The sequence below is a fragment of the Metopolophium dirhodum genome, chromosome 6 (assembly GCF_019925205.1).
Source record: "Metopolophium dirhodum isolate CAU chromosome 6, ASM1992520v1, whole genome shotgun sequence".
Lineage (NCBI taxonomy): Eukaryota > Metazoa > Arthropoda > Insecta > Hemiptera > Aphididae > Metopolophium > Metopolophium dirhodum.
Genome location: NC_083565.1, coordinates 31,323,318 through 31,349,418, shown reverse-complemented (window position 1 = coordinate 31,349,418; position 26,101 = coordinate 31,323,318). Strand labels below are relative to the sequence as shown.

The 26,101-nt window shown below is 28.4% G+C and overlaps 4 protein-coding genes across 5 annotated transcripts; 3 read left to right on the top strand and 1 right to left on the bottom strand.

Annotated features, from left to right (window-relative positions):
- Positions 1–68: 68 nt before the first annotated feature.
- Positions 69–1,493, bottom strand: LOC132947689 (putative uncharacterized protein DDB_G0286901). The gene has a single exon (XM_061017950.1). The coding sequence runs from the start codon at positions 1,491–1,493 to the stop codon at positions 69–71; it is 1,425 nt and encodes a 474-aa protein (XP_060873933.1).
- Positions 1,494–10,511: 9,018 nt separating this feature from the next.
- On the top strand, positions 10,512–12,799 carry LOC132947688 (uncharacterized). Its single transcript, XM_061017949.1, is given in 7 exon segments — positions 10,512–10,731; positions 10,811–10,900; positions 11,181–11,270; positions 11,473–11,905; positions 11,907–12,110; positions 12,173–12,395; positions 12,498–12,799. Coding segments are annotated over 7 exon segments (1,449 nt in total). The 5' UTR covers positions 10,512–10,624.
- A 595-nt stretch (positions 12,800–13,394) lies between these two features.
- LOC132947686 (uncharacterized) lies at positions 13,395–15,275 on the top strand. The gene is made up of 4 exons (XM_061017948.1): positions 13,395–13,932; positions 13,999–14,093; positions 14,836–15,038; positions 15,116–15,275. Exons 1-4 carry the CDS (start codon positions 13,395–13,397, stop codon positions 15,273–15,275), a joined length of 996 nt encoding a protein of 331 aa, XP_060873931.1.
- Positions 15,276–18,233: 2,958 nt separating this feature from the next.
- LOC132947942 (sentrin-specific protease 2-like) lies at positions 18,234–23,558 on the top strand. 2 transcript variants are annotated; one of them, XM_061018198.1, is made up of 5 exons: positions 18,234–18,369; positions 19,022–19,170; positions 21,722–21,798; positions 21,867–21,939; positions 22,828–23,558. In XM_061018198.1, exon 5 carries the CDS (start codon positions 22,841–22,843, stop codon positions 23,423–23,425), a length of 585 nt encoding a protein of 194 aa, XP_060874181.1. In that variant the 5' UTR covers positions 18,234–18,369; positions 19,022–19,170; positions 21,722–21,798; positions 21,867–21,939; positions 22,828–22,840; the 3' UTR covers positions 23,426–23,558. The 2 variants fall into 2 exon arrangements, with proteins under 2 accessions (XP_060874181.1, XP_060874182.1); XM_061018199.1 differs by lacking the exons at positions 18,234–18,369; positions 19,022–19,170 and having other exon boundaries at positions 21,794–21,939.
- The last annotated feature ends 2,543 nt before the right edge of the window (positions 23,559–26,101 follow it).

Genomic DNA, 26,101 nt, shown 5'->3' with positions numbered 1-26,101 from the left:
TTTTCAATTTTTGATGTGCATATTTGCATGCATATTTTTCCAATTTTACCTCCTATAACTTCTCTGCCCTAGTTATTAGTATGACGATTTTGAACACAGTCTCGAGCGAAATGATTTCCTCCGCATTGGTAACATTGTATAGTGGCCATTGCGTGATTATTATTCTGATAATTACGTGTATAATTATTATTGCGATTAAAGTTATTATTACCTCGAGGCTGATATTGATTACTACTATTAACATTATTCCTATTACCGTGATTTATATCAGGTCTATTTAAATTCGTATTTCGATTATATTGTGATCGATTAAAATTTGGATTTGGATTAAAATTTCCTCTCAGATTGTAATTTGGTCTAGATAAATTATTACTGTTATAATTAGGTCTATTAATATTCGGAGCGTTGTAATTATTATTTTGCCCGTTAGAATTGCTGGTATTCGCGGTGGAGTTGTTTACTTGTCTACCTGAACTATTGCCTCCATAATATTGATATGCGTCGGTCTCAGACTTAATCTCGGTCTCTTCGTCCTTAGCAACCTGGATAGCTAATTCTAAAGTGGGAGGTTTTTGGGATTTTACGATGGTCTTTAAGCTAGGTATTAACCCTTTAATAAAAACTACCAGTGTCTGTTCTTTTAATTGATCGCGAATTGTATCAGCTTGGTCTGTAGTTTTTCCTTTAGTGCTTGCTACACATAGATTGAAATATAATTGTTCTACTCTACGCGCGTATGCACCTACGTCCTCATTGTTTCTCATTCGTACAGAATTTAATGCTACTTGCAATGAAGATGTCGATTGTTGTGGTTCAAATGAAATGTGGTCTAACAGAATTAACTTAATACCCTCCCAATCACTGGTGTCCCTATATCGACATACATTTAACGCCTGATCGAATAACTTGGTGTTAATAAATTTCATAAGTATAGGTAGGTCATCTTTTTCCACGGCTGAACAAGCCAAATCGGAAGCTTTAATAAATTGGTAAACGTCCCTTTCACCGGTACAGGTGGGGATCATAAGGGTGGCTTTGTCTAACGGAATTTTGGTAGGCATTTTGGTTTTTCTAGTTCGTTTAACTGGTTCTAACTGTGTGTGTATAATTCCTTTTTGAGTACGAGTACCTATTTGTCTTAGTTCAGTTTCACTGACTATTATCGGTCGTATACTTGTATTTAATAAATTCTTTTCCCTGATAGCCCCTAAATATTTTTCCCTATCAAAATCTATGGAATATTGATAACCTTCTTCTGTACTTAAGTCAATTAATAGTTCCTTATTATCAGCTATAATAGTTATATCGTTATTTGTATCGTTCTTGGTTTCCTTAGGGCTAGATGTTGGGTTACTTAATTCACTATCTTTATTATTAATTGTCTCAGAACTCGTTGATTTAATTAATACGACTTCTCTACTTTCCTGATTTATTAATTGTACACTTTCAGTTTCACTATCAGTTAAACTAGTATTATTATCCTTTTGACTCATTAATCAATAGTCATAATCATTTAATTAAACAAACGCAAACGAAAACAGAATTAAAATTAATTGACACGCTAGTATAAAATTATTTAAATCGTACGTAATAATTAACTCGCTAATGAAATTTAATCAAATAACAACATCTACAGTACGTATAATAACAATTAAGTTATTAAATAAATAAACAAATAATCAAACAAATTAGCAAACGATTAACTATAGATAATTAACAACAATTGTTATTAGTTATCCACAATCAATCCGACCGCTTCAATAATTCAACTCAAATTTACTTATTTAATGATTTATTTAAAGTAAATTAATTATTAATAAGAATTTTGACTTAACTTGTCTAACTTAGAATTAATTTAATTAAATTAATTAATACGATTTAAAATTAACTTTAATTTAAATAGTTACTCTTAATTTTTTTTTTTTGCATTAATTCAGATTAATCAGCCAATATGACATCTATTCAAAAATAGTAACTCTTATTAACTGTATTAATTGAATTAATTATTTGTATTTCATTTTATAATTTAACATACTCTTTTCAACACGTAAGGACTTATTTCGGCCTTGTCAAATAAAATTTAAAATATAGACTCACTGTCTTCAGATAATTCACAAATATCAGGACTTACTGTACGGCCTATAAAATTCAATAATATCGACTTCAATTGTTGTAATAACTCAAAAACACGTAAGGACTTACAACACGGCCTATATAAAATCAACAAAATAACTCGACATCAATTGTCGTAAAATTCAAATAACACAGAAGGACTTACAACACGGCCTATATAAAATCAATAAAATCTCAACACAGACAACAATTGTCTAAATAAATTCACAAAATACAAGGACTTACTTCTTGGCCTTTAAATAAAATTTCCAAATACAGACATCAATTGTCTCAATAAAATCACAAAATATAAGGACTTACTTCACGGCCTTTAAATAAAACTTCCAAATAAATTCTCAATATATTCAACAATAATATATATTAAATATATTAAATATATTCAATATATTCAACAATAATACTTAACCCCCTTTTATTAAAATAAAATTTAATAATAATTCTTAAAGTTATTATAATAACTAGCACGAATTATTTCAATTAATTACCTCTAAAATTGGAAATTGTTACCTAATAAACTTCTTAAATAAATTCAACTATTGTAATAACGTAAAAAAAAATAAAATAGAAATAAATATATAAATATAAATACTGCTCCGGCCGATAGTTATATTAAAATAGTAAAAGTTAGAATTGTAAAATTACGCTATTACCTTCCTCCAGGTGTTCGGAGGGCTCTCGAGATCGTGTATTCGAGAATTATATCAAATACACCGTACAATATAATTTTATGGAAAAAAGCACATAGAATGTATTGACTGCAATCCACATAAAATATTATATTATATGCCTTACTTGATTCGCAGTTGTTCGTAGACAATATTGTAAGAGTTTTAGGTTTTAGATAAGATAAAGTACTACTTCAAATACACAAATTGAATTAACGAACGCACTGATTATTGCTTGCATAAGAAGTCCAGTTGTCGCTCGTTGAAATCGGTTTTGATACTTGAGAGGTTGTTACTTCGGTGGTTGGTGCTCATGCATTGATTTAAGGGACGGACACGAGGATGCTGACCAGAGAGTGGTGGGTGGCTTTGTCACTAAATTATCGTGGGCCTGGGAACTAGATTATTCTTTGGCGTCAGCATAAAATAAAGTCACACACATCCTACGTAATATTGTTATGAGTGCGTGTCAATATCTTAGTTGTCATTGTCAATGGTTTTATTTGATGCGACCGATTTCTACAAGCGACAGCCTGGCCGTTGTTTATTATTCTGTACAATTTTAGTTTATTATAATGGTGTGTGAGCATATCATTACACTATTTATTCATAAACATTAATTAATTAATTTAGTAAAATAAAAATAAAAATGTTTCTCAAAATAATTATTCTCTGAAATAATTAATAAAATAAAACAATTCCTTTCATTATTTGTTCACTAAATAATTAATTTGAATTTCCGTTGTACTTCAATATCTATTTTTTTTTTAAAAGTATTTCATTTAATCTATAAAATTATTATTTAACTCAAATTATTATAATGCACAACACAATTGAATTCGATTAACTGATACGTAAAATAGAAATTGTTCAGCTTAAATAATTTTAACTATTTGGTATAAATGTTCAATAATTAATCGATCAGAAAAATTTGTATTTGAATATGAAAATTAAAATTCCGAACAGTTAAATTGTTTGAATTAAACCAATTGAAAATCTATTGTACATTTAAATTATTATTTTAATTTACTTAAATGATTAAAATTATTTTAAATTAAATTATTAATTTAATTTATTCAAATGATTGAAAATTTATTTTAATTTTATTTAACTGTTGAATAATTTTATTGTAAAATAAAAATTTTTATTTAATTTTATTAGAATGAAAAATATTGAGTTAAATTAAATTATTATTTTAAATTATTTAAATGATTGAATAATTTTATTGGAAAATAAACTTATTATTTTATTTTATTTAATGATTGAAAATTCTAGTTAAATCAATTTATTAATTTAAATTAATTAAATGCTTGAATAATTTTATTGTAAAATAAAAATTTTATTTTATTTTATTAGAATGAAAAATATTGAGTTAAATTAAATTATTATTTTAAATTATTTAAATGATTGAATAATTTTATTGTAAAATAAAATTATTATTTTATTTTATTTAATGATTGAAAATTCTAAGTTAAATCAATTTATTATTTTAAATTATTTAAATGCTTGAATAATTTTATTGTAAAATAAAAATTTTATTTTATTTTATTAGAATGAAAAATATTGAGTTAAATTAAATTATTATTTTAATTTATTTGAATTAACTTAAAGTACTGAACAATATCTAGCTTACTCTATTAACTATTAAAACTGATTGAAACATAAAATTCCTGAAAATAAAATTATTATTTTATTTAATTTAAAGGTTTGAATAACTTTTAATTTATTTAAAATAATTATTTACGTTATTTCAAAATAAATTATTATTTTATTCAAAAGTAATTTTAATTTAATCTTCGAAAAACTATTGATTTATTTTATTTAAACAATTGTAAATTTTCACACAATTTGTTTTATTGAAACGAAAATTCAAAGTACCTAAAATTCCTATTTAATATAACACGACTAATTTTTATTCACTTATTATTATATACTATGGTCAAGTACTATACCATAGGAGACGAACACCGATATTAATTATACTACATACTCACAACAACGCAGCTGGTACAGCGGGTGCTTCCATTTGGTTACGGTTGATTGTAGTTGGCTATATTACGTAGTTGTACAGGATTCTTTCTCGGAGTTGCTGGAAGGTGATCAATTCTCCCAACGGTGATCCAGTGAAGAATTTTCCTCCTTGATTGAATTAAGAGGCCGTCCTGGTAAAAGTGAAAAACATACAACGCTCAAGAGATGGCGTTGTGCGCCGTATCGCCGCCGTCGCGGCAGTCTGTAACCACGCCCATAGTCTACGCGACGCGGTCCGCGCGTAGTGACGCGGGAGTGGTACATTATTATTACACAGACCGTCGTTCAGGTTGTTTGGAGTCGTAGCATAAATTGTCACCCGTGCATTTCTTATATGTATACTGGCGCGTGAAACGTGGCTGCTAAATCACGAGCCGCGCCCTATTTATTAATTAAAGCTCCTGTTTACTTAGAAATTTTAACCAATAAATTAAGCATACAAATTATTATACACCATAACTCGATTTATATTTCTAACCCAATTACTTTTTTAAAATACATGTAAAATATTAATTTGTCATTACGATTAAATAGATTTTTTAGTAAAAGTGTTGCGTATTTTACGTTGTAACTTATAAGTGACATGAAGCAATTTTTGTACGATAATTTAATCTCCTAAATAAATATTAGCATTTAGCAACATTTTAAATAGTTTTGATTAGTAAATATTGATGTTATTTACTTATTTTAATTTTAAACATAATACCTACATAAAATATAAAGTTGATTGTTGCACATAATATTTAGTAAATAAATACCTTTAATTATAACTATAATTATTTATATTATTGCAATTTGCAGTACATATGTAAAAAAATAATCTGTATAAACTAAACATGTTCATTGTTCATATAATGTATATAAATTAAAATTAAATTATGTATGTATCTTCAAATGTACAGAACACATGTACTGATATATAACAAATAATAGAAACACAACATTTGGATTAATGACAATTTATTATAATTGACCACTTAAATTAATGCTAGTGTTCATAGATAATGGATAACTGACGAACTATAATATTATAATATTATAATACTATAATATTATAATTCGCCTATGCTTTTATTTTATGAAATGTCATAATATTTACATGATATTATCTATGTAAAAAGGGCATAGTTATATATATATATATATAATAATAAAATAAAATATAATACAAAATTGCATAATACAAATTATGCAATTAACATTTTACGTATTTATTTTACGTTGTAATAAAAAAAATCATCCGTAACAATATTTACACTCATAAAAATTAATTTGTATACAAAATAAATAATTTAATATATTATTAAATACATATGATACAAATATTTTCATAACTTATTTTTTAAATAAAAATGGGTACAAATATTTTTTAATTTTTTAATTTTAGTGGTTTTAAACCATTTCAAACGGAATATTTGGGTAAATATTGGTTTTATTAGTATAACGCTGAACATTTTTTCTTTCCAAAGAGTCTTCATCAAACTCTTGGTTTTTCATGAATTTATGCTTATGAGACCGGAGTATTAAATTATGGGTAATGCTAGAAAATAATCCTGCCAGAAGTTTTGTACTCCACCCAAAGGTTTGATATAAAAAAGTAATATTAATACCTGTGTCAACAATTGTTAATATTAATTTTACAACAAAGAATATTCCCATTAGCCCAGACACAAAAGTTCCAACTGTCGTAAACCAACCCCACAATTTAAATAACTTATCTTCTACCATTTTCCCGATCGTGTTTTCGTCTATCAAATATTTGAATTGCAGACCTTGGTTAGTCGTATCATATCCCATAGATTGTCTGATTATATTATTCGTAGCAGCTTTCACTTCTTGCGGGAACAATATATGCTGTTGAAAAGCTTTCATTGTGTCCTGTGTATATATACCGGCATTCATTAGGAAATCCGGATTTTTGTACGACCATGTCCAGGACGTAGCTGGCTTAAGCTTTTGTGGTTTCTTAATTTCCTGTATATTTGGTAGAATGGCAAACCAATCACCGCCCAATTCGAATGCAGGTGGTAGAAGTACATTGCAGTCTACCTGTGTTCCAAATTTTTGTAAAATATGTGTTTTGGGAGCCATAAATAATGTTTTGTTATTGTATAACACCGGCAGTTCATTAAAACAATTATTTTTTTGTGATATTTCTACGTTAACTTTTTTGCATTTTATCAAGTAAATAATTTCACTGACTTTTATTGCCGTAAACCCTGGTCCACCGCCCATTAAATACGCAAACTCCGAAAGACTAGAAGACGCTAATGTGAGTCGTTGCTCTAGTAATTTTCTTTCTAGCTCACATTGTTTTAGTATTATATCGTTATACAACGATGTAATTGTTGATTTAAAGAAATTTTCGACATAAACAAATTTTGTATTTATGTAGGCTAACAAATCAGTGTTTTGAGTAGTTATAGTTGTTCGTGTAAAATAATTTAAAAATGTAGGTTCTGTTAAAATTAATAACTGCATATGTTCAGTCTGAATAACTGGAATTCCTGTGCAGGCAAACGTTTTTTTGACTTTTTTTAAAGCAAAGACTATTTTGTCAGTCTCCACGATATAAGTGTATGTCTTTGAAATTTCATCAATAGTATTTGACGTAACTAATGACGCTGGTCCATCATAATATAGGACACTGAAATCGTGTTCTTCGCAGTTCATGTTATTGTTTGACCAGATGGTTTCACCTTTAAAAGCATCAATGCCGTAATTATCTGATAATTTAAGTTTTGTACCTGTTGGAAGTATAAGAATGTTATCTTTGGTGTTCGCTGTTGCCATACCTTCAGATAACAATATTTTAAATTTTGCTTGGACAACGACGTTTTCCCATTCCCCTTTATTTGATTTAAAATGTTCGCCTTTACAATTGCCATACTTATCTAGTGACCCTACCATTGTATTTGAAACATATGTTGTTTCGTTGATTTTTAAGTCTGTAACTACACTTCTTAGTGGAAATGTATAGGATTGTTTCTGATGAACCTCTGAACATCGAGCACTTCCTAGTTCGATAATGTCAGAAAAGTATCCGCCCTCCACTACTTGCGCATCTTCAAACGCCGAGCATCTCGTTATAAAATAATCCACAGATATTAAACACGATTTAAAAATAACTGGATATGTTTCAATTTTTTGTAATAATTGTATTCGTTGTATCTGTTGCGTTTCTGTTGGTATTGGAATATCACATTTTTCTACTTCCAGGCTGTCAAATGAAGTGATATTTAGATTCGACCCTCCACAATCGTACGCAATAAATCCGAGAGTGAAATTTATGATGTTTGCAATGACTACAAATAGTACTTGGTTAAAATACATATTGACTGATTACCTAAATAATAATAACAGAATATGATTATTATACACAATTTTAAGTAATAAATATTCAAAGTATAAAAAAAATGTTATAACCAGGGCTGTGAATTTATTTTATTGAAAAACATAACAAATATTAATTTCAAATTTCATAAAATTCAGAATGAGCTTCACGAGCGTCTGAAGTTAGAATTTTGATAAAAATTATAATTATTATATATTATCGAGAATAATCGAGTTAAAACAAATAAAAATATTTTGAAAATTTTATCATGTATAGAAAATGCTATTACAATGTACTCTCGGTAACTTAAAGCTCACGGGAAAAAAAAATAATTTGACTTACTACAAATTTCGAGTTATGAAAATTGTAATGTGTTTTTTGTTATTTGAAGGGGAATTACAAATTCTAATTAAAAAAAAGCGGGTAAGTAAGTGGATGTCGCTCTGCTGTACAGTATGTTACAAATGGGTTACTGTAATGGATGGTATTAAATTTGAATTCAATAATATAATATCATTGTATACCAAAAACGATTCTGATCGGAGACAAGTTGACAGTCTAGGATATTTTATACAATATTAATTTTATTGTTATTATTTTTAAAAAAAATAGGTACCTATAAAATAAATTCCAAATTAATCAAATTAGATTAATAATTAATTATAATTATTATGTTACGTGGAACCTTGTTTCAAATTTTCAACGCTTAGCTATAAAAGTTAAATACTTCATAAATTTTTAACAACTAAAGAATTTGTAAATTTTCAATTAAATAAATTTTGTCAAAATTTGAACTTTAAATGGTTATAAAAAAAAACATGCCTGTTATAACATAAAAATAAGAATATCGGTACAACAGAAATTGAGTGAATATCTAATATTGTAATTCAAATGCTCATAAAAATTTAATTTGACTTTCCAGTAGACATTTTTTATTTGATAAAAGTACAAAGACAAACTCATGAAGAATCTTGTTTAGAATTTTCAAACCTTAGATTTAAAAAGAAAATATTTCATGAATTTCTAACTCAAAATAAATTGCAAATTTACGTGATTTTTACGTATTTTGTCAAAATTCGAACTTTCAATGCTTATTAAAAAAAAAATTGTGACTATGTATTTTTAATAATTTTTAACTACTGTTGTGACAATATATTAGAAGCCATGTATTAAATTTTGATGCTTTTTTACCAACGAATAAAAATGTATTGTCATTTATAGAAAAAAAAACTAAAAAGATTGAAAATTTTAAATGTCTATAAATAACTTTAAAAGTTTTGAAAATTGTATTATTTATAAAAGATGCTACTATAAACATTTTGTGAAAATTTCATGTTTTTACGATAATTTGTTTTAGAGTTACAATATCTAAAATCGATTTTTAAAAAATTGATTTTGCGTAAAAATTCCCGTTTTTCCTTAATTTTTTTTTTGGTTTTTCCTGGTGCTTTTGAATTCAAAAAATCCCCAATGCATCAAATAGATTCACTTTCCAACCAGAAAAGCTACTGAGTTTGAAAATAGAAGCATTATTTCGACAACTTATCGTGTACACACACACACAAAAAAAACACAACATTGTAAAATCAATACATTTATCGCTCCGATATCAGAATCTAAAATGTGCACTACACAAAATCAGAAAAAATAGCCACTGCATTATAATACAAGTATAAAATATCTTACCTTATTTTTAGTGTTTCTGTTTGTTTTTATTATAAAACGACGTGGATTCAATGTTGAGCTCAAATTTTGAAAGAACACTAACGACACTAAGAACTGCTGCAGTCATATTTATATATCATCATGTATAATTAAATATTTATTGAAATGATAATTTATAGTATCAAACGATATTTAACACTAATACGTTACATCATTTTATATTATAATATTATTGAAAATGATTCAATGTAGTCTAACGACGTCGTATTAATATTTTTTATGATAATTGCTTGAATCACTGAAATTATGAATTTAATTTGGGCATATTACCTGATTGCTGTAATAACCTAATGTTTTACAGATAACTAAACTTATGGGTTCATAATGTTCATTTGTAAAAAAATAATCTGTACAAACTAAACATATTCGTATAATCATTGTAAATAAAAATTAAATGCTGTTCGTTGGCAATCGCATCATAAATAAATGTCAATAATATAATATGTCATGTTTCCAGCATGATGAAAGAACAGAGTACACATTTAATTTATGTATAATAATTAGTTGCTGTTATCGCAAGTCTAAATTATTAAATGATTAGTATGTCATGTAAAGAATGATGTTTGTCGTTTTATTACAAACATTTCTTTAGTTTGGTATTAATCTTAGCATGTGCTTGTAACCGAAAAGTATAAGCCACTGCATGCGTTATAATATTATTATTTCGTCGTATTTTAAACTTAATTTTTTTCTCTAAACTTTTGTTTTATTACGTACTCGTATTTTTTAACGTAAAATGGATCCATCAGAAAATAAAAAAATTTATAAATCAAGGAAGCCATCAAATAAAAAAAATCTGAGTTCACGAATGAGGTGCCTATTTGGAATACGCAACCAAAACAAGTATTTGAATAAAACATAAATAATTTTATTAAAAGTGAAATAATCATATAATTTAACACAATTTATTTTTATTTTTAAGGCACAATCCCGAAGTAATTGAACCTGTTGGAGAACCCTTTTTCTTAGGTGCTGATAATCGACCACCATGTTCATCAAGGGAAACAATCAGGTATAGTTTAAAATTTTATATCTCTTAAATATAGTTTACCATGTGGATTATATGGAACATAGAAGTCACAAAAAAAATCTTAGTTCTAGAATAGGACGTAGACTGTTTTAGTGAAGAAGTATGAATAGGTTTATAGGTAAATTAATTTATTTATCGATAAATAAAGCACCTATCGAACTATTGATTTTTCGGTAAATATGTCGTAGTATTTTAAGTATTTGAATAAAATATAAATCATTAAATCATATTTTATTGTAATTTTTTTTAATTTTAATTTAAGGTACAACCCCGAAGTAATCGAACCTATTGTGGAACCCTTTTTCTTAGGTGCTGATAATCAACCACCATGTTCGTCAAGAGAAACAATCAGGTATAAACTTTAAATAATTATATATTAGATATAGTATATCTAATATACAATTATTTAATTAAGTATTAATTAAATATATCTATTAAGTATATCTGATATACTATTATATGGATTAATGGATTATATGAAAACAACTAACTAGTTTTTTATTATATTATTTAATGATTTATAGTAATATATTGCCTTTTCAACTGTTTTGTAGTGAAATAACCAACTCGAGAGACATTGAAATTAATGATTTGGGTATTGAAGAAACCTTACATGACTTGGTGGCTGAAAAATCTATATCTAGTAATCGGAATATTGAGTATCAAAGCTCTGGTAGACGAATAGTAGATATAAATTACGTTTTTTATCAAATTAAAAATAGTAATCACCAAGGGCCATTTGATTGTTCATTTTTAAACATGACGTTTATTTCTGAAAAAAAACATGGATTCAGATCAACTTTTAAGTTTAAATGTGATGTTTGTAATATTATTACGTTCATTGACTCGGAAAAATCGAAACCAGAAACTTATTTGCCAATTAACGAAGCCAGTGTCAGTGGATCGATATCAGCTGGAATTGGATATACGCAATTGTCTGAATTGTGTGCGACAATGGATGTTCCATGTATGGCGTCGTGTACTTATCTATTTATTAGTTCAAGAATTTATCAACAAAAGAATTCACGATGTAGCGGAAGCACAAATGAAAATTGCCGGTGAAGAAGAACGTCGTTTAGCAATAGAAGCTGGATCTGTAGATATTGATGGGATACCGATGTGTACAGTTGTCGCCGATGGACAATGGTCTAAGCGCAGTTACAAAACTAAATATGATGCATTATCTGGAGTAGTAAGAAATGTACATATTAAATCAATTTTATGAATTTTAATTTATATTATTTTTAATTTCAGGCGACAATAATTGGTTATAGATCGAGAAAAATTTTGTTCGTGGGTATTAGAAATCGGTTTTGTGTAATTTGCCAGAGGGCGAAAAATAAAAAAATACATCCTCTTGAACATACATGTTTTTTAAATTGGACAAAGGGCGCTACAAGTATGGAAGCTGATGGTATTGCTGATGGCTTTAAACAGAGTTTAGATATGCATGGTCTAAAGTACAATAAACTAATAGGTAAGTTACACTATATGTTTTTCAATCGTGCATATTTTTTCAACTACCTATATAATTTTAATAAATTTAATAAATTCCTAATAAATATGATACAAATTCTAGGAGACGGAGACTCTAGCGTTACAAAAAGATTAGCTGACATAATGCCTTATGGCCCTAGACTACAAGTAATAAAAATAGAATGTCGCAACCATTTATTGCGAAACTATGGAACAAAATTAAGAGCTATGACGTTAAATACTAAGTACCCGATTTCGTTAAGAAATCATATAAAATCAAATATATTACGCTTTAGATTTTCAATAACTAAGGCAATTGAATATCACAATAGTTTACTAGATCAAACAGATTACCAAAAATCAGTAGGCAAGTTGATTATTCAGATATATTATTTTTTTTTCTAACATTATATATTAACACAACTATTGTATTATAATATTATATATTCATATATTATTTAAGGACTGCGGCAAGATATAAATAACAGTTTTCGACACATTTTGGGTGCCCATGATCGATGTGAGTCTTACTTTTGTAAGGGTCCGCAACCAAATGAAAAAAATATGATCGAAGACGCAGAGCAATCAGGGCTTGTGAGCGATATATCCCAAATAATATCTCGCTTAGTAGCAAACATCGATAGTTTACTGATGAATGTTGACAATAACGTGTGTGAACAATTCAATAGTGTAATTAATAAATATTTAGCTGGTAAAAGAATAAATTATTCACAAAGAAATTCATATAATGCTCGAGTAGAAGCTGCGGTTATATCCTGTAACTCAGGTGGACAATTTCTTCGGTTGATGCATAAAAATATAATCAATGAAATAAGTCCAGGTGAATACTATACAACATTTATTATTATTTTAAACAATTTGTTGTATCTACCTAACATAATAATAATGGTATTATTAATTACATTTATTATACGTATTGGGTAGGTATAAGATATTGTTATATTGTTATAATGTTATTTATACGAAATATTTACACAAAATGCATATTTTTTCTATAGGAGAAATAGGAAAAAAATTCCTTAAAACTAGTGAAAAAAAAAGATGCCAACCAAAATCTAAAAAACTTCTTTTCTCCGGAAATCTAGAAAAAAGGTGTAATAAAGGCCCGGATCAACATTATGGTTTAGCTGAACCATTACCGGACGATAATATTTCAAAGGAAGTATTAGAAAAAACAAAAGAAAATTTTATAAATGCATTGAAGTTGGACAGACGTGAACGGTTAGCCATTGAAGAACAAACAAGGGAACAAGCAAACTCTCAAATTTGGCACATTGAACGCAGAAATCGGCTTACGGCGTCAAATTTTGGCTGCGTTTGTAAACTTCGGCCAACTACGTCATGCAAAAATACTGTTTATAGTATAATATATAGAACATTTTCTTCGAAAGCAACAGATTATGGTAAAGCCACCGAACAACAAGCTATCGTCGCTTTGGAAAAAAAATTAAATTGTAAAGTGAATCAATGTGGACTTATTATTGATGAAGATTTTCCTTATTTAGCAGCTTCTCCTGGTAAACTATATTACCTATATCACTAATTCAATAAATATTACTAATTTATTTTTTTATATTTTATAGACGGTCTTGTCAATGATGATTTTATAGTTGAAATTAAATGTCCATTTGGAGTAAAAGACACTAAAACATTTTTAGAAGCTATAGACAGTAAAAAAGTAAGTGTATTATGTGTAGTAAGTGTATTATGTGAACAAAAAATGATTCTCTGATAACATTTAACTTGATATTATACTTAAAAGTTTCAGATTTCCACGTAAATGAATTTAAGAAAACCGTTATTCTCCGTTATAATATATAATTAGTAATTTCGTTTAAAATAATTATTAAAAAAAAATATATATATCTACTGTATGTAATTTTTAAACTTATTTCTTACAGACTAACAATATAAACTAATTATGAGAAACCTTGTTTTAAATTTTCATTTCTTATAGCTAATTGAGTATTTTATAAGTTTAATATAGGAAATTAATTTGTCAAAATTTGAACTCCAGAAACTCATAAAATATTATTAAGAATTTACGCTCAACTTTTTTTTTTAATTACACATCTCCAATAATTTAAAAACAAAATAATACGAATTAAACTTTCTTATACCTATGAGTAGCTTCAAAAGTGTCAAGATAATATGAAAATGTCATAGTGTATAGAAAATGCTAATAGATTAATAAATATACCATGGATTTACCATGGTGTAAAAAGTACAATTTTTATTAAATTTTTTTCTGTTTTTCACGAAACTTTTGAAAACTATCAAGAATTTTCGTATTTGAAAATCAAAGCATTATTACGATTATTTATTATGTGGATAGACACAATAAATTAAAAAAAACACACTTCGTTATAAATCAATACATTTATCGCTCCAAATGTTCTAATTATAATATTTAATTTCAGTTATCATTCTGTCGTCTCAGTGAAAACGGTAAAATGGAATTAAAAGTGGATCATAGTTACTATTATCAAGTTCAGGGACAAATGCGAATTTCAAAACGAAATTTTTGTTATTTCGTCGTTTATTCGGCAAGTTGGATAGAAATACAAATAATTACTTTCGATGATGCTTTCTGGCAAGACAAAATGATTGAAAAGTTAAAAATGTAATTGAACTTTAATTTTTAAATTATAGTAATTTAATTTTATGTAATTATATAATCATATGCAATTATATTTTCAGATTTTATACAGAATGCTTACTTCCAGAAATAGTCAATCCCCAGTACGGAAAGAGGCTGTTGATAGACGACATTTTAGATCCTCAGCATATTTTGGAAAATATAAAAGCAAAACAGCAAAAACAGCATAAGCAAAATTTCATCAATGAAAAAAAAAATTGAAACTTTTTCTAAATGTCGACTACAATAATTAGTATACAATGATATACTATCATACTTTATATAATATGTAATTGTGACAAATTCCGACTATCAAATTATGATAATAGTCTGAAAAACTACTCTAATAACTATAATTATGTGATAATGTAATTTGTTTTATCATATTTTGAATTACGTTCAATCCGTTTATATATTAATTTACTATCAATAAATAAATAAATAAAATATAATCATCTCTTATATTATATGTACTGTTTACTAATTATAAATAATTACAGTATTTGACTGCTTTATAAAAATAATTCATATGATTAGGGTCTAGGGATTAAAATGACGAATTGCTATAATTTATATAAGTTATCGAATTACGTCGTACATTATTAATTACTCTGGTAATTTTATTCAACAGCTTTTTATTTAATTGCATGTATGTAAGGTTTTTTTGTTATACAGATTTAAATTTCATATTTGTTTGGTCAACGTTAAAAAAAATAAGTTTATCTTCAAATTGTCTACAAAATGAAAAAAATAATTATTTAAATCGTAATTTTTTTAAACGATTTATAACAATTTTATGACGAAAGATTTTTAATTAGTGTAAAATACGGTGAGCAGAATACTATTATACGAAATATAAACTTCGATATGGGTATAATGAAAATAATAAAACAACAATTCTGTAATCAACATTATTGTGTTCGAACCGACTATTTATAAACGACGAGTCGGTCGCGATATGAAAACTAGTTGACCTATGGTGCGGTATGGATACAGCCGCTCGGGGGCGGTGGTATGAACACTATTCCTGAACGCTGCCGCTAAAGTCAGCAGAGCGCACCACATGCCGGCCGTAAATTTATAATTTTTCCGCCGAAAACATGCTTTCGTACTTCAAGTTTTTCTCAGCTTTGGGTAGTCGTAGAAACATAATTTTTGCACCAATATAAACGTGAGAAGTTCTTATAGATTTTGTCGTTCCAGATTTTTGATATCTTTTTTTGTGAATTTTAAAAGATTTTTTAAAAATTTAAAAATTTTGTTAAATTTCAAATGCAAATATAATCGGTTTAAATTAAAAATTCGAAAATCTGGAACGACAAAATCTAGAAGAACTTCTCACGTTTATTTTGGTGCAAAAATTATGTTTCTACGACTAATGAGAGCTGAGGAAAACTTGAAGTACGAAAGCATGTTTTTACGGCCGAATTTTGCTACCAGGACGGCCTCTTAAGAAGATTGGAAAATTTTTTCAAAATTTTCGAAAAATTTCAAAAAATGTTTTAACTGTTTTTCTTTTCTTCTTAGTATCTTTTGAGACACCCTGTCCACAGCAACAATTTTGTAACGAACCAACTACTTCAGCTCAATAATGGAAGTATTTTGAAATAAATAACAAGTTGAATGTACGAGTTATGTATATTTATTTGTAATTTAACGTAAATATTCTAAGTCCAAAATAATTAACTAATAACTTTGGTAAACGAGATGTGACTTAATAATTGACTTGGTGGTTTCTCTGCTGGTGGTCGTCTGATGGACACTTGTCCATCGACGTACCTCGTCGGGTATTCCTAATAGCTCCTTCCTATGGCATTTTAGTATAAAACGGTATATCTCTGCGTACTCCTGAGGTCACCTTTAGACGTCATTCGTATAATTATGTTATTTTAGGAGTATATATTTTGTACAAAGTCATGATCTTTTACGCTTATTATATTATTCGTTTTTCCTAGAATATGGATAATGCGTGCATATACTTATCACGTGTTGTACGGTACCGTTTATGTTATTACTATTAGTCCTGTACTCCTATCGATGTAGGAGGATTACTGATATTACTACTATTAGTTTTATCGATGTATGCCGCCCGGGGTTAAGTGCTCCCTGCAGCATTTATGTCTATTATTGAATATATATTATTATTATTATTATATACGTAGTCACAGCTCGTTACAATACCCACTGGACGGCGGCGATATCGGCACGCGGCTCTCGGCGTCGTCCCGCGGCCCCGGGACTCGTCCCGGAGGAAGTACGGCCGCGCGCGGCATATAAATTTAGCGGGGAACGCGAATACGTCATCGACGGGGATGTCCGGCGTCCCAAAGGGGGGTTTAAGGCGACCCGCGGCGAAACTTTTCGAAAAATCGTCAAAAACGTGACGACTCCGCGACCACGGCGATGGATTTCTCCGCGGAGGCGCTCTCCACGAACGGGGTGCGGCTACGCGCGGCCTATAAATTTAGCGGGGAACGCGAATAAGCCATCGACGGGGAGGGCAGACGCGTCGAAAAGGGCTAAAACTAGAATTGTCGAAAAAAAACGGCAAAAAACGCGCGTGGCGGCGGCGGACGTAAAGCGCGTCGTCTCGGCTACGGCGGGCCCACCGGGAAAAAAGTGCGACCGCGCGCGGACTCTAATTTTGACGGGGAACGCGAATAAGGTCGAACAGGGCCGCCCGGGGACCCCCGGGGGGTGTAAAATTCGAAAATTTGAAAAAAATCGTGAAAAGTGATAAGGAGCGTTGATAACCGCCGCCGAGAGACCGCCCCACAGGACCGTGCAAATATTATCACAGTAACCGCGGTATCAGCGCGCCAGCTGTCGTCAGCTCGCACCCCTCTGTATTTATCATAAACGCGCGATCGCCGTCGACCTCCATCGTTTTTTATTTCCGACCGAATGTCCGACGAAGAAGAATAAATGTATGTAAAATATATTTTTTTAGATGATTACCAATATTTATAATACTTGTTATTTAAATGTATTTTAATAAACACATTTTGTTGGCCATCTAGCCGTTTTTTGGTGATCGAGATGCTTTTTATGTTTCTGACCAATTTTTGCTGGCAAATGTTGGCAACACTGCGACCGACGCACTTGCCACACATATGCATCGATTCTACTATATAATAAGTGTAACGACACGTATACGAAATAATTTTCCACACGGTATTGGATCCGTCTATACAGTTGTTTTCTGACGCCATTTTTATTTTTCAACTACGAGGCGTACTCGTCACCTATGTTCGAAATTTTTTTCACGCCAATTGCATTGAGAAAATCAGTCTAAGGATCGCCATTTTATCGTCACGTAAGTATAACGAACGATCCGACACATCGGTAACGGCGCAATGCGATCGTACTACGTTTCTTTTTTCGTGAACATCGAAATATGTTCGTAGTGGTCAAACAAAATACGGCCGCCGAGCCTACCGAGAAGCTCGAGGTACCGCGGCCCGATACCGTATGCGTGACACCATACGACTTATTCCCCAAACGCGATTGAAACTAGCCGAATCGACGTCTGCGCGTCATAAATCATCCGAAATTTTACATCGGCACTGCGTATTCGACGCAAAACATGTTTTTTATCCATCGGATCCACCGCGTACGCTTATTTCATCCAAACAACGTTATGTAGGGTTAGGTACGCAAAAAGTATAACGACGGGAATTGTTCGTTCCGAAACGCAAGCATTCCATCCGAAAGCCGTCTGTTGGCAAAAACGTATTACTTGCTATTATAATAAAATGCTTAAGATATTTCGTACCGAATGATTTTCGAAACTCACGTCATAACACGAATTCGGTGACAACGGTTTATGTAGGTACTTGCGACGCGATATCAAAGATATGCCCGTTGTCCGAGTAAATGTTTGTAGCACGCCGGCAGACGAGTTATTTGAATATTATTTATAACATAGTTGTATTTGCATGTTTTCAATAATTTTCTCTCGGTTCTAGGTCTGTGCAAAATATTTGCGCCTTGTCAATTGTTGTCGGATCACTTTCCAACGCTACGATAACAATTGTGTGAAAAGTGTTGAAGTACCGACGGCAGACATAAATTTCGTTTTGCATTCAGCGTTCCATTTCATAGACTGTTGTGCAAGGTAAGCGGCCTAGTGTTCTAAGACAATTAACGCCTCGAAAACAACTTTATCTATTATTGATTTACAACACTGCTTCCCTCGGTTCTTGTAAAATCTACATTTTATACTATGCTGTGTCTCATATTATACTAATATACCTGAATTGTTATGTTTAAAAGTTTTGGTTTTAATTTAAAACAAGGTTTAAGCACATACCTAATAAAAAACCATGTACTAGAATAAAACCATCATAATTATAGTTTTTAATTGCAATATCTTTACAATACAAACTCTATTTTAATTTATAAAATTAATAAATGTATACATTTTTTTTCGTGTAGGAAGAGTTGAGTTGGCTTTGCTTCACTTGGCCCTTGTGTACCTTGGTTGAATGTTTATTTCTTCCTAAATCATTGATAACGAATTAATTTGTGGAAGTAATTATAGTCACTAGTTCCATATACCCACAGTTAGAACAATGAAACCACTTATGAATTTATAGTAACATTCTCCTACAGTGTGTCATCAGTGGGTGGCTTCTTTCCCCAAATTATGTAGATCATGTTATTTGTTTCCCTCTTATCACACATAATATGTTAATTATTGTTAAGAATTTAATGGTGCAGTCCATTCTTACAAAAATTTGTATTTAGGTCTAAAAAAAATATAGTCTTTCCAAATTGGTATACATGTACCATGGACCAAATCATTAATTCTTAAGGTTTAATGAATTAAACTACAATTTTAATATCTACCTAAAATTAAGTGATTATATATTATTTATATACTGAATTGCTTAGGTTATTTAATATTTTTTAAGTAATAAAAGAACTATTCTAGTATTACTGTTTAAGTCTTCCTTACTACTTTAGCTGATAACCATTTACAATAATTTTTAAAATGATTCCTATATAATACTATATAATTTTTTTTTAAACAAATTTCACTGTTTTCATCCTCATAATACTCATTATTTTTAAGATTAAAACTTAATATCTTATTTTCCTTTAGTGTAACTTTACTTTTTGGATATATTGATGACGTAATAGACCTTAACTTATAAGAAAACATACGATCAGCCGGAGACTGTGTTGTGACTGTTGAAAGCGTAGTATTATATGCTGTAATGAACCTTACTACTTTTTCCTTAATAGACAATTTACTTAATTCTCTATCTAAGATATACTTGTTAACAGTTTCAGTCAAGCCGTTGGACTGACTATGAAATGGAGGTGTTTATGTTATTTCAATATTACTTTGATTTCCATAGCTGTTAAATAACCATGAGCCAAAAGGAGGACCATTGTCTGATACTTTTTTTTTCAGGTAACCCAAAAAATACAAACAGCTCCTGTAATACCCTGCTTAACGATTCAAAATTTGTTTTTTTTTTTTTATAGTTTTACTACTATATTTTTGCTATAAGCATCAATCACAACCAAAAACGTACTGCCTTCCAAATGAAATAAATCAACATGTACTATTTGCCATGGTTTAACTACCATAGGCCACTTTGATATAACTTTCTCTTTACTTACATTAGAAGTCTGATCACATATTTCACATTCTTTACTAAATTTTTCTATATTTGTATTCATATTTTTCCACCATAAAACACTACTTGCTGCCATTTTCATTCTTACTATACCTTCATGATCTTTATGCAGTATGTTCAAAATTTTCGTTTTTAATACCTCTGGAACTACAATCCTATCACCAAAAAATAAGCAATATTCCTGTGTACTTAAATTATCTTTTAACTTATAATAATAATCAATCTCACTTTATACTTTTGTAGACCATTCTTGTATAATATAATAATATAATACATAGTTATAAACTTTAAATAACATTTTAGGTTTTTTCAACGCCTCTACTACATCTTAAACTAAATTCATTTGTTATACATAAATTACTAATAATATCATCTTCTATATCAGTACCTGTATTTAATAATCATCTACTTAACGCATCAACATGAACCATTTGTTTACTTGGTCTAAACTGAACTTCATTCTCATACATAGATGACAACACAGTCCATCTCTGTTATCTCGACGCTGCAACCACTGCTGTACCTTTCTGTGGACTAAATATTTCTCTTAACGCTTGAGCATCTGAACATAATGTGAATTTGTAACCATATATATATATATTTATGGAATTTTTTTGATTCAAATACTATTTCCAGCGCTTATCTGTGTAACTGAGAATATTTTTGTTCTGCTGGAGATAATGAACTTGATGCCAATAACACTGGTTATTCTACCCCATCAACTACTTGAGATTTATCCATTTATCCATCAATTTTCAATCATTTCAACTGAATGAAAAATGTTTACTGATATTTATAAAAAAGAAAAACTAAAAAAATTGAAAATTGAAAATATCTATTAATGCTTAAAACAAGTTGAAAAATTATTTAAAAAGATATTTTAGTGCCTACATTAAGAAAAATGCATGTTTATAGGTTTAATCGTTTAATACATAACACTCATACAAAAGATATATACAAAAATTGAAAATGTACATTTTTATGAAATATTATCTAAGTATTAAACATTTTTCACAGAGAATTTGATGCTTCGAAACATTTATTTACAACACTGAACAATTTCGCAGATTGCAATTTATTGCCTGGATTGGATTGTAAGTAATTTGTATTAATATATTTATATCATGCATTATACAACTTTAAGCTGATTTTTTTTTTTTAGGACTGCTGTTGCTTTATTGAAAGCTTATTTTCCATCAACACTCTTTAATTTATTCAAATTTTCAAGACCTAAGGTATACTGATTATAATTGGTTTTATGTTTATAAAATAATAACTTATTTGAGGAATAATTTATTTTAGTCAATGTAAATACTCTTCTAGTTTATATTCATAATTTGTAAAATTAAAAACGGACATATGAATAAGGCTATCTGACGCAATACCATTTCGGTACAATCATTTAGATTTTAGACAATTAGGAAATTTGGCTGATAAAAATAATGTATAAACAGTTTAAAATAATATGGGCTCCAGAACAATAAAAAGTTTTAATTTAATTTTATGTACCTACTACCTAATAAAATAATATAAATATAATAGTTAATACAAAATTAAAAAATATATTCTGGATATTTCTGAGAATTAATAAATTGAGAACATTATTTCAAAATATTATATTTAGCTATTTCAAATGAAAAAAATACATTAGTCGATATTTCCTACCTCCAAATCACATTGATACTATCAAAGTAAACAGTTCATATGATAAAATATTTTGAAAATTGACATGCAAAGATTTCGTTAAAATTTAAAGTATATACAGTTATAAGTTTTTGTGTTATACCAAAAAAACTGAATCCCTTTTGTCAAAAACTGGTTTTGCCTAAAAATCTATTTACCTTAATAAACTTTGCCTGATAAAATCTTGTTGAGTTAATATAAATTAAATTAGCTAGAGCATTGAACACGTAAACTTAATATAAGAACATTATGTTACATGAATCTATTATAAAATGTTACAACCAACATTGGAACTAGTTGTATTTTAATGTTATGTCACTTGAAAATTATGCAATTTTGTTATAAGTTAGAAAAGTAAGGTGTAACCAAGTTACTTAACTTTAAAATGTCTAACTGATTTCGATTAAATGGCGTCTAATAATTATATTTTATGATTTTAGTTTGTCGACAAGTATGAATTCAGACACCTCCATGTATTTGAATGATAGGGTGATCAATGATTATTTTAAGTTAATCGAAAATCAAAATCCGAGCGTTTATTGCTTTGATACCTATTTTTATGAGCGATTTGGGAAATCTAAATACAAATCAGTAGAGCGTTGGACAAAAAATATCAATATTTTTTCTAAAAGAAAAGTATTTTTTCCTATCAATATTATAAGAAAAAACTTTGCTCACTGGATCCTTATAGTAGCCGATATGGAGAAAAAACAGGTCATATATTATGATAGTCTTGTAAATCATTACGAACCCGAAATTCATATAAATATATTAGAATACTTACAGCAGGAGCATGAAAGAAAGTTGGGTAATCCTCTACCTTTACAAGAATGGAAAATTGTAAAAGGTTGTAACCCCGTTCAGTCTAACGGAAGGGACTGCGGGGTTTTCGTGTGCGTAATTGCGGAGTATCTCGCTAGAGATGCTTCGTTTAATTTTAATCAAAGCAATATGGCATCTTTTAGAGCATTAATATTACATGAACTGTTAAACCAACAACTCGTCATAGTAGATGTTGGCGAAGATTTAATTGAATGAGAAATTTATCGTATAGTTGCTAATCTTGAATTAACTATTAATTTAATTTTTAGTTATCACCTATTATTTGTAAATAATAAAATATTAGTCTTAAGTTTTTAGATTTAATTATATCAATGTAAAAAGTTGTAGATATAACAGACATAAGCTATTGACTGATTGTATTTATGTATATTTGTTAATTAGTTTCTTTAAATGTTAAGTTAATATTATAAGTACTGATTTGTTTTATATTGTTTCATGTTTATTGTGTACTTTTTTTTGTGGAAAATATGTTATATAAGGAGATAATAGTATTTTTGAAAACATAAGATTGTCGGATGTCAAATCCTTGTTTGTGTGTTTACAATACATTTCATAAATAAATAATTGTGAAAAAAACATACTTCATAATATAGTTTTATTTGGAATTTAATTATTGTTAACTGATTTTTGTTTTTGTATTACTATTTGAGGTTCTTATTTTGATATACTATTTATTTCAGGGATTGTAAACTTTATGTTTTTTTCGGTTTCGTTTCGGTTTTTCAAAAAAATATATTTAAGGTTTCGGTTTTAATTATAAATTTCAAAAATATGAAATTTAGGTTGCGGTTACGGTTGTGGTTTATACCGGTTTTAACCTGTTACAAATTAAAAAATACTTAAAAATTTTAAGCGATTATAGAACTGTACTAATTACGGTAGTTTTCAACCAAGTCTAGGGATAGACAGCTCTTTTAACAATCAAAACCGTATGGTAACATATATTCCAACTTAAAATTTCAACTAACAAACTTATGCTTTAGTATTTACATTTCAACTTAATTAACAATTATTGTTGTAAACTGCATTAATGTGTTAACTGTTGACGACAGAGACAATTAAAATATCACCACAACTCAATACAAAAACCTTTCAGATGATTGATGTTGATTGTTGAGGGTAAAGATTCTAAATTGGAAGGTAGGCGTAGCACTCAATTTGGTTTAATATTAATACTCATTAGTATTATAATTCTCAAATAACAGTGCCAAGGTCTAAGAGTCTATTATGATTTAGGTTGAGACTTAAAAACTAATAAATATAATACATATTTTATAAACTTTCTTTTACAAGATTTTATATTTTAACAATATAATAAAAGTAATTTTATATCCATAATAAACATATTATTATTATGTAACCATACTATTTTTTTTTGCGTTTTGAAGATGGGTTAGTAGTTCCAGATGTTTCAGTATGAATTCCTTCCCCTTGACTCATAGTGACAGAAGTTTCATCTTTTTCAGTGCTAAAATGTACAAAAAAAAAAAATAATAGTACAATATACAGTTGCATTGATTATAAATAAATATTTATTATCAATGATAATTAAAATAAAATATATATTTGACATTTTTTTATCTAGATAATTTGGTTAAGATGATGAGTTTATTTATCTAAGATGGCACATCAAATGAACATTTTTAAATTTATCTAGATAAGATAAGAGATAATTAACTATTTATCTAGATAATTCATCTAGATAAATTTATCTTATTATGCTCAACACTGGTTTCGAGTGTGGGTCGTCTAAATCATGAAAAACTCTTTTTGTCATGGTCTAAATGTGTGCGTAGTAAGTGATTATTAGTATTTATTAAAGATAGTCCGTGTGATAGTGATGTAAAAAATATTTGTTTGTTGACCGGATTAAACGATAATAATAATAATATTATAATATAATATGTGATCTGATTTATTGTATTATTTTGCGCCCGATATGTGACAGATAGGCAACCAGGTTAATGCAATATTACTCTTTGCGCACCTGGAGTAAATCTAGAAACCTAGAAAAAATCTAAAAATATATACACAGTTCTTTTTATAGATAATTTAAGTAAAAATTTGGGCAATATTCGATATTTAATTTAAACAATTTGTCGAAGTACCTTCACTGTATGGTTTCTTCCTTCAAGACACTCAAACTATTATACTTAATTTAATTTAAAAAAACATGCATTATGCTTATTGTACTTTTTTTAGTATAAATTGTATGAGAACTAGATTAAACAAAAAAAATTAAACAAAGTGTAACAACTATTTTAAGTTTTGTTGTAATTTAAAAATATTATTTGTTGGTAGTTGAAACTTTTAAAGTACCTATAAAATTATATTAATTTATAAATACAATAATTATACAAGGACGCTTTTTCGATTTCTAGAACAGTTAACGCGTTTTGTAAATTAATATTAGATACCTACTCGCTTAAAAAATCAAATTTATTAGAGTTATCTATTCATCTGAATAAAAATGAAAACACGTCAATAGATATTGAATAAGACACCATCTGATATATTATCAAGTATAAAATATGCCCAAATTATCTAATATAATGGTTATATTAGTCATAAAAATGTTATTGAGTTCATATTAAATTTACTAATTAAAAATATTATATAGTATAAAAAATTTTACGTAAATTTACCGAAAAATATTTCACGGTAAGATCCCCATCTCTAGTTCTGATAGGATAATTTCATAGTTTTCCATAGTTTTATAAATCTCTATAATATAACACTATAGAACTATAACACTATAACAACGAGTGTGCTATTACTGCAGTATTACTTGTAATATACTACAACTAATACAATCAGAATGCCCACATTCCCAGATTATCGAAGTATTATACTGCAATTAAAATTTGAAAC

What these genes read in the sequence shown, in the direction of transcription:
- LOC132947686 (XM_061017948.1), top strand. Translation starts at nt 13,395, where the DNA reads ATGCATATTTTTTCTATAGGAGAAATAGGAAAAAAATTCCTTAAAACT. An exon ending in AAGCTATAGACAGTAAAAAA is followed by an intron (nt 14,094 to 14,835) that starts GTAAGTGTATTA and finishes ATTTAATTTCAG; the next exon opens with TTATCATTCTGTCGTCTCAG. An exon ending in ATGATTGAAAAGTTAAAAAT is followed by an intron (nt 15,039 to 15,115) that starts GTAATTGAACTT and finishes TTATATTTTCAG; the next exon opens with ATTTTATACAGAATGCTTAC.
- LOC132947942 (XM_061018198.1), top strand. Translation starts at nt 22,841, where the DNA reads ATGAATTCAGACACCTCCATGTATTTGAATGATAGGGTGATCAATGAT.
- LOC132947689 (XM_061017950.1), bottom strand. Translation starts at nt 1,493, where the DNA reads ATGAGTCAAAAGGATAATAATACTAGTTTAACTGATAGTGAAACTGAA.